Source organism: Mastigoproctus giganteus, chromosome 13 (assembly GCF_048544385.1).
Source record: "Mastigoproctus giganteus isolate SK-2022 chromosome 13, ASM4854438v1, whole genome shotgun sequence".
In the NCBI taxonomy this organism is placed as follows: domain Eukaryota; kingdom Metazoa; phylum Arthropoda; class Arachnida; order Uropygi; family Thelyphonidae; genus Mastigoproctus; species Mastigoproctus giganteus.
This window is the reverse complement of record NC_143587.1, coordinates 160,474,354-160,487,959: the sequence shown is the minus strand read 5'-3', so window position 1 is coordinate 160,487,959 and position 13,606 is coordinate 160,474,354. Positions and strand designations below refer to the sequence as shown.

The 13,606-nt window shown below is 36.1% G+C and overlaps 1 protein-coding gene across 1 annotated transcript in view; it reads left to right on the top strand.

The window, feature by feature from the left end:
- The window catches only part of LOC150076552 (uncharacterized), a 382,951-nt gene that overhangs the window by 61,016 nt on the left and 308,329 nt on the right, over positions 1 to 13,606 (top strand). The window contains exon 3 of the mRNA XM_090387042.1: positions 4,649 to 4,702. Within this exon, the coding sequence (XP_090243168.1) occupies positions 4,649 to 4,702 (54 nt within the window). The remainder of the gene's footprint in view (positions 1 to 4,648; positions 4,703 to 13,606) is intronic.

Sequence of the window (13,606 nt, the reverse complement as noted above, 5' to 3'; positions counted from 1 at the left end):
AAGACTGCCAATCGTCCTTTTGGTATTCGTTTCCAAGAGCTACTCAAAGAACTTAATATCAAGGTAGACAAGGTAGCCCAAACATCAAAGCAACCCTTTCCACCCTGGCATGCTCGTGTCCCGGCATGCGACTTGTCGCTTAGAAACTGGGGAAAGTCGGACACTCCATCATGTGTCTACCTGCAGCTTCATTCAGCACACCGAACTGAATATTCTGACTTCACGCCAGTCTACACAGACGGTTCGAAATCAGAATCATATGTGGGATCTGCTGCTGTCTTTACAGACAGCACTATATCAGAGCAGATTCCCTCTGAATGCAGTATATTTACTGCAGAGCTGCACGCTGTAGAGTTAGCCTTGGATCATATTAGTGAATGCCAATACCAACGGTTCATTTTATATTCTGACTCTCTTAGCATGTTACAGGCTTTAATATCTGTGAGATATAATCCTCATCCAGTTCTGTCTAGCATTCAGCAGAAGATTCACGTTCTCCATGAACGCGAATATGACATTCGCTTCTGCTGGATTCCGAGCCACATTGGGATTAGGGGAAATGATTTGGCCGACGCCGCAGCCAAATCAGCAATTCCCAATAATAACCGCTGCCTGTTAGTCCCCTATACAGACTACAGGCAAATAATACACCAAAAGATAAATTCCCAATGGCAGGACTTGTGGAATAGACAGACTGGGAATAAATTATATTGTATAAAGCCTGTAATTGAACCGTGGCAGTCTAGTCTGCGCAGGAATCGTAAGGAGGAAGTTGTTCTTGCCCGGACCCGCATAGGACACAGTTATTTAACTCATTCGTTTCTGCTGAGGGCTGATGACCCTCCTATGTGTGGGTCCTGTGGCACAATTTTAACAATAAGACACATTTTAGTTGGATGTCCAGATTTTAGCAATATCCGTTTTACTGCTTTTAATCATCTAACTGAGCCATATACACTCAGTCAGATTTTATCCGACAATGACAACGTGTCTGCTGTTTTTAGCTATTTTAAATTAATAAAAGTTTTTAATTGTATTTAATTTATGCTATTGTTTCTTCTTTATTGATTTGTTTTTTATATCTTTGTTATTATATGTCTGGACATGGTGGCCTTACTAATTAGGTCACCGAGAATTTAAAATTTTTAAATATTACCTAGTCGTGGCGCATTATAGCCGTAGTTGCTAATGTGCCAAAAAAATCCAAACAATCAATCAACAATCAATCATTTTGTCATTTCAATGATTTCTTCATTTGTGAGTTCTCCATTGTGTACTTGAAGCAGATCAGCGACATCAGTTATAGAAACCTCAAGCTGTAATTGGTTAGCAACATTTATGACAGCTTCTGTTTCATTTTGTATGATCTCTGCTGGTTCTTGAACTCCTTCAAAGTTATCAATAAATTGATAACAGAGTTTATTCCAAACACACTTCATTTTCTTCTCTGTAATTTTGCACCACTCTCGTTTTGTTATTTTGATTGCATCTAAAATATGGAATTCTTTAAGAGTTGGACTTCCCTCCTTATCTCTGCCTGAATAAACACTTGCATGCATAGTAGTACTGTTTTATATACAGTGAAACTTCTCCTAACGGACACCTCTCGTTAACAGACATTTTCAAATTGCCCCAACTCACCTCCATTGGTTTTAACGTGTTTGCAGCTTCTGTCTAGCGGACATTCTCTGTAACGGACGCGGACAGGCAATCTGCACTGTTTCGTTTAGATTAGCACTTAATTTGATCTCCCCATAACGGACAGCGGGCGAGCTCACGGCCCTTTTTCTAGGAACGTTTCTTCCACGTATTGCCTCAATCGTGTGTTTATTTTCTATTTCCGATTATCTGAATTTTATCAAGATTTACGTCGTGGTTCTAAACCCTTTTTCAAGAATTTTAAGGCACGTGTAAAACTTCTGATGAATTCGGTGTGTGCAGGGGGGCGGGGAATATGGTCGGCCTTTCGTCTTTTCAGTTTTCAGTTTTGTTCAGTGTCGTGTGAAGTGCACAATGTCTTCTCGTAAACATTTAACTTTAAAAGATAAAGTCGAACTCATTAATGTGTATGATCGGCAAAAAAATAGTGTTTGCAATCTTGCTGCAAAATTCAAAATCGGGAAGACGCAGGTAAGCGACATCCTAAAGAAAAAAAAATGAACTGCTCAAACAATTTTGGCAACGCGGAAATGATCAGGTTCAAAAATCATTCCCAAAAACTGTTGGACTTCAAATTTGTTGCGCATGTGGTAAAAAAATTCCCATTAATGGGCCTATTATTAGGGAAAAGGCTTTGGAGGTTGCGAAATCTATGGGAGTAAATGAGTTCAAAGCTTCTGTGGGATGGCTAGACAAGTTCAAAACTCGGCATAAAATTTCTTGGAAAACCGTAAGTGATGAAGGTGGATCTGTTGATACTGGGGTTGTAACAGAGTGGACCGTCAAATTGGAAGATTTATGTCGTAATTTTGAAGCTAAGGATATTTACAACTGTGACGAAACAGGGTTGTTTTTTTAAAGCCCTTCCTGAAAAAACAATGAGTCTTAAAAACGAAAAGTGCCAGGGCGGAAAAATTTCTAAGGAACGCTTGACTGTACTATTGTGTACAAATATGCTGGGAGACTTTGAACAACCTCTTGTTATAGGAAACCCACAAAATCCTCTTTGTTTCAAGGGCATAAAGTTGAATCTTTTGGATGTTGACTGGAACTCTAATAAAAAAGTGTGGATGACACGAGATATCATGAGCGAATGGATAAGTCACTTTAACCAAAACATGATTCGTCAAAACAGAAAAATTATTCTTTTCATGGATAATGCTGCATCTCACCCACACATTGAATTGTCTGCCACCAAACACATCTGCACAGTGTCAGCCCTTGGATCAAGGGATAATAAAAAATTTTAAACTTCACTACAGAAAACGTGTTTTAAGACATCTCATTGCAAACATGAACGATGTAACATGTGCGAGTGACCTTGCAAAGAAAATCAGCATCCTAGATGCGATTCAATGGATTTCCTCTTCAGTAAACGCAATTAGAAAACAAACTGTCGTGAACTGTTTTGTAAAGTCTGGCTTCTCAAACGCAAAAATTGAAGTTGTGAACAGCAATGTGGAGCACCAAGAAGAACAAGAACTTCAACATCTATTGATAATGTACGATACTTCTGCTACAAGTGACCCTGGTTACAAAGATATAGACTCAAACCTCACTACAGAAGATGGTGCTCTAGGTATCAATGACATTATCATCGATATTTTTCAAGAAGTTCCTCATGAGGATGAAGAAATACAAGGAGGTCATTCTGTCGAAGAACATATTAACGACGAACCACCGATGAAAATAGAAGAAGCGCTCATACAAATCAATCGTTTAAAAATGTTTTTCGCCACTGAAGAAGATACTGAAGGACTTTCGATGGTTTCTTCACTCCAAACAAATGTTGAAAACAAAATTATCAGCCGGAAGAAGGTGCAGAAGAAAATAAGTGATTACTGTATGCATTTTTCTTAAGATAAAGTCATAATATGCATAGCACAATTGTATGTATATTATTTACAAAAATATTGTTCAAAATCTGTATATATTTTAATTTAATTTTACATTAAACGTTTAACGATTTTTCTTTCTTTCTTTCTTTTTTTTTTCTCCCTCACACTTCTTGTTAGCGGACACTTCTCTCTAACGGACACATTTTCTTTCCCCATGGCTGTCCGTTAAAGGGAAGTTTCACTGTAGTTACGCACGGGTTCGAAATTCTGTATTTATGAATGTTTAGCATTTATTTATTGCATTTAATGTTCATATTTTCGATTTTGTTGATACTTGAAAAAAAGAACTCAAACCCGGAAACTTGTAAAGCGAAAACTTGTAAATTGGGAACTGCCTGTATTTAATTGGAACAAATGCTTCAAAGATGGACAATGTTATTGAGGACAGTTTGAGATGTGTCACACCTTGCATGTCTACAAATAAACTTGTTTCCTGCATTAGCATTATTTATGTCAGTTACCAAATAAGAATTACAGACATCCTCTCAAGTTGCAATATCATATAATAGTTATCAAGCTGTCATATCTGATATCTTAAACATGACAAGATTGTGTTGCTTTGTTTCTAAATTTTTAATGGCAAAGTGTATCAACAAGCCCTTGTGGCTCTAGTGCAGTGATTATGATTATCCTTCACACCCATGGAAAAGGCTTAGTTTGAATCCCATTGAGATAGGAGGAATTTTTTATTATGTTTTTTTTTAAAACATGGCCAAGTTAGTCAGTTACAGGCAAGGACTACATGATTTAACAAGATAAATGGTAATTTTTCTTGGTGAAAATGAGAAATGCAAATATCCCATTGCTAGTTGCAGAAATTTGCACCTATGCATTCATGCTAAAAGTAAACCATGTGTTGATATTATTGAATTTATGAAAGTACAGCCACCTATTTACATTAGCAAAATTATGACCATATAAAAAAGAACATCAGAATCGGAAACAAAGTGCAAGTGAGAAATCAATTAACTTTTGCCTGTACCATATATGGACTAGTAAGGCAATGGATTAATGTGACAGATGATTTGTTAAATAGCTATTTGTTTTAGCATTTAATTTATAATTATTTTAATTTTGTTTTCTAATTTCAGTTTGATGGTGTGTATAACAATGCAAGGTTTATGCATGCAGCAGCTTCTCTTGTGGTAAGTTTTCATATTTTGGTGACTTTAATTATGAAATATTTTACATAATTATTTCTACAAATTAAAGTTGACTTAATAACAAATTTCTGTATGCTCTCAAAATGAAGGCTAATTGCAGTTAAAATATAAGAAAATTTGCTTTTTGCCCATAGGTTTAATTAACTTTTGGAACAAATTCCAAAATGAGGTTAGAACTTGTTTGAGAAAAAGGTATAAAAAAGGCATAATGTATAGGCTAACAAAATAAAAATTGAGGGATATAGTTCATAGTTGAACAGTTTTATATTCTATAAATTTGAATATATATTTCATATTGTTAGGTTTATTATTCATGGTGGAATTTTTGAAACTTTTTCAATTTACACTTCACCCAGATAAACTACCAATAACTATGTCCCAACTTGGATGTTTTATTAATGGTGACGTGAATGATTAATGTAGTGATTTTTTACATACTGTTTCTCACTAGGAAAGTCTTTATACTCACCAGTTCATATTAAGTTAGACAAAATATAAATATTAGTGTTGAATTATTGTAAGCATGTTCTAGTTATGTGCGAGCACACATCTGTCTGTGTGTTGATTTGTGATTGGGATGCCAAAGTTTAATATAAGAAATCCAGTATAGACAAAATAAAATTTACTGATTTTTACTTTCTTGAGTAATATTAGGTTCATGAAGAATGTGTAATAGTTGTTATACTGTCAGCTCAAATCCAGTTTTATATTATTCAGTAAAGATAAATTATATTTACACTATAAGAACAACATATTAGCAAGATAGTACTTGCTAATATGTTACATTACTAAGTAATTAGCATTAGTAGAGGCATATGATGCAAGAGAGTAAGCTTATATAGCATCAGCCAAAAAAAAAAAATAAATAAACCCTTCCCATTTCACCCATCCATCCATTCACTACAAATCTTTGTCTAGTTCTGCCTTGAATTTATTTAAGTTGTTGATCTCCACAACAACAGATGGAAGTTTGTTCCACTATCAACCACCTGCTGGCTAAAGGCAAATTTCCGCACATCTATTCTACAATTGTCTTTCCTCAATTTGAATCTATGCCCCCTCAGGTGAATAATCTGAGCAAGAGGAAGAATCCCATCAGCATTGAGTTTGCTCAAACCATTCAGGACCTTATACACCTCAATTAGATCACCTTGCATGTGCTTCGTCTCCAGAAGCTGCAATTTGCAGAACTTAAGTTTCTTGTTAACACCAACCCTTTGTTCCACTCACCAATCTCATTGCTCTTCTCTGTACTCTTTCCAGCAGCTCTACATCTTTCCTAAAATGTGGCCTCCAGACCTGTATACAGTACTCAAGGTGTGGCCTGACCATTGCCTTATACAAGGGTGCAATCACCTCCTTATCTCTGCTAGCAAAATTCCTGTATATTGGGGGTGGCCAACTTAATTTGCGATACGATCTACTTGTTTTCTTCAAAATGTGCTGCGATCCACCATCTCAAGAATTTCATTGCACTTGTTTAGAAAAGTTAATCAACACATTGAAATTTGTTGGTTATAAATTTTAAAATTAAATACAATTCAGAATTCTTATTTTAAATTAACATATATTTAAATTTTTGATTTATGTGAAGTTTGTATCTTCGTGTCATCTGCCAAGCTTTCAAAATCCAGGATATATTGTGATAAGGCCAACAGTAAAGAATCTTCTGTATGCAAGTGTGTGTAAGAGTAGAGTGATTCTTCATCTTTGTTTGTTTTAAATAAGAAAAGGCCGATTCACATAGATATGTGGAACTAAAATTCACTGCATTTTTTTACAGTGCGGATTATGAATGAAGTAAATGTGTCTCTCCCCCATCCCTTCACTGTTGCCCACTGCCAGCTAACATATCCCACCCCCCCAGAGTGGGATGGGCAGTTTGACCTTCCTACTGGATTTGGCACCACATGGACCTGATGACAACAGCGGCTTTGCTGCCGACACGCCATTTGGCTATCTGAACTGGGTACTATAACCCGGTTCCCTTTAAAACACCATCCCCAGGCAGGGGAGGGAGGAGATGGGTCTCTGTCTCCTCCTCTCCCTGCCTCCCCCATACTTTGCCTGGTGGATCTCTACTCCACTGACCGCTTTGGGAGATGCCTACTCTATCCTTCCCATCCTTCTACCTGTTTTGTCTTCAGTCTCCCCACTCAAACTTAACTGACCGAGTACACCCTCTAACAATGCCACTGAATTCTAATCAAATTCTATCGCTTTCTTGTAAATATGTTTTGGCCAAATTCTAGTGTTCACCCCCCCCCCTCTTTTTATATAGGCCTTGCTATTGAAATCCTTGGAAATTAGATGGCGGAGCCTGCTAGAGTACTTAAATAATCTACTGGGTGCCTGACCTGCCTCCTCGTGGCAGTGGTGGGTCCCAATAGGGGGCTCAACTGCTAAATGGTCAGAGAAACAACAGAACATAACACCACACAACATTCCACTCCCCACATACTTTTTAAATCTCTGACCTCCACAGAGTTCTGTGTCATTTACAAAGAATACAGCACAGAGATGGGGGGAACCCCTGGTGCCGTCAGACAACTAGCACACTTTACACTATACATTTTTTTTACATTTGGATACTTCTCTTGGCAAACATATTTCCAAAAGTCTTTTTCTAATGATCTGACTTTTAGGAAGATATTATTTCGCAATGTAATAATTTCATTTTCAAGTAAACTTTTCTCCATGTGAAAAATCTCAGCAATTTTTTTCTGCAATTTGCTTTGTATCTAAGTCGACATTGAATGGATAAGAAATATATTGAATAATGTCTTAAATTGTTTTAAAATCACTGAATCTGGTTTCAAACTCATCCACAACTTTCTCAATTTCAGAAACATGTTTCTCACTATTAAATTCAACAACAGGATATCACATCTGGTTAGTATGGGCTTGGTACACCCAGAGTCCTGAGCTGGATATCATCATTCTTCTCTTTCCTGGTAATTTCCTTCTACTTCTCTCTCTCTCTCTCTCTCTCTCTCTCTCTCTCTCTCTCTCTCTCTCTCTCAAAATATTAATAAAAAATAATAATTTTGTTTGCAAAATGATCGAATTTTTTTATTTGAGATCCTTAGCCATTGCCAAAAATTAATAGAAATAGAAATACTACTAATCATGTCACCCACATTTTTATTTCTTCCTTGTAATTCCAAATCTTGTGATTCAGATCACTTTAATTTACTGGTAAAATCTGTCAAAAAAGCCAGATCATACAACAACTCCGAATCTCGTAGCTCTTGATAATCATCTCCTTTTTGATCAAAATTTTTTAATTTCATTTAGCAATTTTCGAAATCTCTGTAGAAACTTACTCTGGATACAGTGGTAACTCAACCACCTCGCACCTGTGTGTAATATCAGATCTGGTTCATTTTCTTCGAGTTGTATTTTGAAATGTCTCCTTTGAAGAGATTGTCCTCTGATCGAATTCACGATTTTGAAAGTTATGTCCATAACACTTTTACTATTTAATCTTTTGCTGGCTAACACTTGTTGATGGATGATACAGTGGTAAAAAAAAAATCTGGGAATTTGTCATCCTTTTGGCACAATGCGAAGAATCCGCTAAGATGCCCTGTCATTGCTTTAGATCCATCTGTTGTTAGTGATACGAATTTAAATAGTGGTAATTTAATTTTTTTCAATAAAATTTTTGAATGCATTAAATATATCAAGACCTCTAGTTCTTTCTTTTAACGAAACCATACCCAGCAGTTCTTCTCTAGTGGCAGATTCATTGATAACCATATGAATAAAAACAAGCATTTGAGCTGTATTGCTAACTTCTGTGGGTTCATCCAGTTGTAAAGAAAAGGACACACCATTAGCAATATGAGCACGAAATTATTCACTCACATTTTAACTCATTTTTTGATGCGTTGCATCACAGTGTACTGTATTTCGAGATAATTTTAAGAAGGATGTAGAGCTGTTGGAACGAGTACAGAGAAGGGCAACAAGATTAGTGAAGGGTTGCCGTTACGAAGAAAGGCTGAAGTTTTGAAATTACAGTGTCTGGAGACTAGGCACCTGATTGAGGTGTATAAAGCCTTCAATGGTTTGAGATGGGATGGCAATGCGGATGGGATTCTTCCTCTTGGTCAGAATAATCACCTGAGTGGGCATAAATTGAGGAAAGACGGTTGTGGGATAGATGTGCGGAAGTTTGCATTTAGCCAGCGGATGGTTGATTGGTGGAACAAACTTCCATCTGTCGTAGAAGTTGATAGCTTAAATAGATTCAAGGCAGAACTAGACAAACATTTGGAGCGAGTGGATGGGTGAAATAAGGGGGTTTTTTTTATTTTTTTTTTTTTGGCTGATGCTATATAAGCTTGCTTTCTTGCATCATGTGCCAATGCTAATTGCAGATCTTGAAGAGCACTTTTAAGCCACGGAAGCATTGCAAATCAAACAACAACATTTTTCTTTTATCATTACAAAAAAGTATTCTAGTTCCCACTCTTGATGAAAATGATACGTTTTACTCTTTTTTGTGGTATTCATTTTAAATCAAAGTATATTAAATTAACGTATAAGTACTGTCAGTTATTAATATTAAGTAAGCTAAATAAGAATTCGACACATACACTATGCCAGTGTTTCCCAAACTTTTTTAGTCTTAGAACACTTTTCATCTCACAACATATACGCAGAACACTTACAAAACACAAGTTTAGCGGGAGCCAAAGAACTGTTTGTTAATATTTTACTACATATGACGCACTGTGCACAGGAGCATCTTTATTTCCAACACATGTAAAGCCGAAATTCAAATAACTGTCATTATATTTTCGTTTCGGTCTTTTATTAGTTTGTTCCTGTTTTTTCACTTCGGATTTTTGGGGAACAAAAGGCTGCGATTGTTCATTCTCACTTTGAAGTGTGACAATATTGTGTTCGTTTTCATCAACCTCAGTTGGACTACTAGAAGTACTTTGCTTCTCGTTTTAAAGTTCCTTTTTTCAATCATACTTCTCTATGCAAAGCTTGCCAAAATAAAATGTTTCCGCAGTCTATTTGATTATCAGTCTGTGCCAGTATATTAATAACTGAAAAAAAAAAAAAAAAAAAAAAATGTTAAATATTATAACGATACAAAACTGGTGTATGCTACAAATATGCAAAATTTATTTATTTTATTATTATTTTTTTAATTATTAATTACAATTTTCACGGAACACTTGTTCATATCTCACGGAACACAGTTTGAGAAATGCTACACTATGCTCTTCACATTGAAAGTGCATAAATTTTCACTAGACAAGCCTAGCGCCTGCGTGGCGACAAGAGTAGTCACGTGGTTCAACGGATTTTTAATAAGTGTGTGAAGCGTGGTGCAAAATAATAATAACATTTAGATTTTGACTAAGCTATTTTTTTATATATATATATATTTAAAATTCGTCGTGAAGTGATCAACCGAAATTAAAGCTGCGATTGACTGGCAGATCAAGATCGACTTATTGGCCATCCATGCTGTATATCATTGACAAGACACCATGAGCTACTCTTGCAGCCCATCTATATTGCTCAGAAAACTACCCAAGTTTAGTACCACCCAGTTGATTCTTTACTCTGGGGTTACTGATACCCATATGCATTACTTTACATTTGTCAATGTTAAACTTCAGTTGCCCCCGCTCAGTGCATCTGCTCAACTTTTCCAGATCCTGTTGCAGTAGCTTACTGTTGTTAACAACCCTTACAGTTTATTGTCCAACTAGGGCTTACAATACTGGCATCCCGATCATTTTATTTTTTACAATATTCAAATACCGGTATTGATACAAAAATACTGGTTTTTCAGTACTAATTTAAAAAATAGTTTGATTTAATCACATAAAGGTTATAAAATCACCTTTATGTGATTTTATAACCACCAACCAAAAATTATAAACATTTACAAAAGTATACTGCAGCAGTAAATATTACAAAAGTATACTGCAGCTTTTGTAAATTTTGTAAATATCGGCAAATACATTTTCATGCAATTAGATTCCTAGACTCGTTGGAATGGTTTATTGTCCGTGCTTGAAAGCTTTTTTGAGTTGAGATATTGTGTGCAGAAAGCTTTAATTTATTTAGATTCAGTATTTATTTCTGTCAGGATTAAGTTAATTTATTATCTGCGGCTATATCTACATTAATCATAAAGTTAGCGGTAAATGCACTATGCCACAAAGAAGTAAATCTTTTAACTGCAGATGTTGCCATAAAATTTATGATGAAACTCTGAGCAATCAAAATTCTGAAATAGCTAGAGAATTGGATACAGCATTGAAACTCTGTATTTCACAGAGGCATACAGATTTATCACAAGTTCTTCAGTATTTGCAAAGCGGGACACAATACGATAGCAAATTATTTAGTATTAGTAATGGCCATATGGTGTAAGGAAGCCTAAGGCTTATGCTGCACCAGGAAAAAAAAAAAAGAGAGTAAAATAATAATAAAATAAAATAAATAATTAATAAATAAAAGAAAAGCAAATAGACAACTTATGCATTTTCCTCCTCCCATCCAGCTGATCTTTGAATTTCTCCCAACCAATCACCCATGTAGGTAACTGATTCCAGTAATTTCTAACTTGCTGGCTAAAATAAAACTTCCTGCAATCCAATCTAAATTCTCACCCCCCCCCCCCGTAACTTGAATTTATGTCCCCTAGTTCTAGAATCATTTATAAGCGTGAAAATTTCGTCCTCATTCACTTTACTTTTTCTGGGCAGAGCCTGACCAGCAAAATCATCTCAATCAAGTCTCCTCTAAGTTTCCGAGTTTCCAAGCTGTGCACCCCACATATTCCAAGTCTTTCCTCATATGGTTGCCCTTTTGCCGATCTCGTCAGGCGAGTTACCTGTCTTTGTACCCTTTCAAGAATCTTGATGTCTTTTTTTTTTAGGTCTCCATACTTGAGCATAGTATTCCAAGTATGGTCCAACAATAGCCTTATATAATGGGATTATGACGTTCTTATCTCTACTAGCAATTTTTCGATAAATCATCGATACGACACCATAGATCTTCCTTGCAACCTGACTACAATTTTCAGAGAACTTCATGTCTGATCGTATTGTAACTCCCAAGTCCCTTTCCTCCACTACTGACTTTAGTTCAACTCCACCAAGTGTATGAGTTATTTTGCGGTTGCTGTTCCCCAGGTGGAAATTTGCTTTTAGCCAGCGGGTGGTTAATTGCTGGAACAGACTTCCATTTGTCATTGTGGAAGTTGATAGCTTAAATAAATTCAAGGAGGAACTGGGTAAATTTTAGGAGTGAATGTGTGCATTTTTTTTTTTTTTTTTTTTTGTTATTTTGGCTGATGCTACATAAGCTTGCATTCTTGCATCACATGCTTCCATTATTACTACTATTACTACTATTTGCTTTAAATATGGTATTTTTGCCATATCAAAGTGAACTTAAATTACCACATTAAATATGGTAATTTAAGTTCACTTTGATATCCTTGCATTTTGCTGAATTAAAGCATAGTTGCCATCTTGGAAGTCTATCTAGGTCACTGTGAAGAAGCTCTGCTTGGCGGTGATCATTAACTACTCTACTGATCTTTACATCATCTGCAAGTTTAGACATCACGCTCTCTATCTCTTCATAGATGTCATTTAAGATAATCAAAAACAACAGTGTTCCCAATACTCATCCTTGGGGAATCCCACTTCTTAAATTAACCCAATCTGAGGAATAACCATTTCTCACAACCCTCTGCCTGGTGCCCTCAAGCCATTGTGCTATCCATCTAAGGATTTTCCTTGTGATTCCAACCTTTTCCAGCTTATAAAGTAATCGCTCATGTGGGACTGAGTCAAATGCTTTGCTGAAATCTAAATAAACAGTCAAAATTATTCCCTCACAAGTAACCCTGTCAAAATAGCTAACCATATTTGTTAAAATGATTTTCCCTTTACAAAACCATGCTGTGTATCCTTCAGAATTCTGTTGCTGTCTAAATGATCCTGAATTCCACACTTGATTATTGCCTCCATGATTTTCCATGGAGCAGTATGGAAAATATTTTCCATACTGCTGAATTTAGACTGGCCAGTTGGCAATTTCCCATTACATTCTTATCACTGCCTTATGTATTGACAATACATTGGCACTTTTCCAATCCTGATTGCAGTGATGCTCTCATAATTAGCCTTAATGGTTCAATGCACTCACTTGCCACCTCCCTTAAAATTATAGAGCATATGCCATCAACTACAGGAGTCTTACTTGCCTGTAGGTGCGAAAGTTTTTTTCATTAAATAATCTACCTAGGCTAGGTGCATTATAGCCTAAGCTGCTCTTGCACCAATAGCTCAACATTTAAATAATTGCGCGAAATTTCAATGTCATTAATTACATATTTTTCCACTTCACTCCCATATGTTCTCATTGACATAAAGGATTTTTCTTCTGTAAATATCGATGCAAAGTAACTGTTGAGTTCATCTGCAACATCATTTGGGGTCTCTAATGATAACCCATGCAATTACATATGATTCCGATCTGATTTGTCCTCTTCTTTGCATTTATATTTGTGAAGAATTCCTTAATTGCACTTCCTCTCTTCTTTATTTCTTATCCCCACTCTTTGCTCTCTCCCAGACTTGGGCGCCTCCGTAGCCAGGTGGGAAGGAGCAGCAGTGCGTAGCACACGCTTCTTGATTAGACCGGGGTTCAAGCCCGTCACCACCAAATACGGAGGATGCGGAAAGGTCATTCAGGGAATGACCACCGCATATCCCGGAGCAATATGGCCTTAGTTGCTAATGCTCCTAAAAAAACCAAATAACAAATAACAAATCTCCCAGACTTAGTAAAGATACTATAGTGAAAATTATACTTTGCTTAATAAAATGT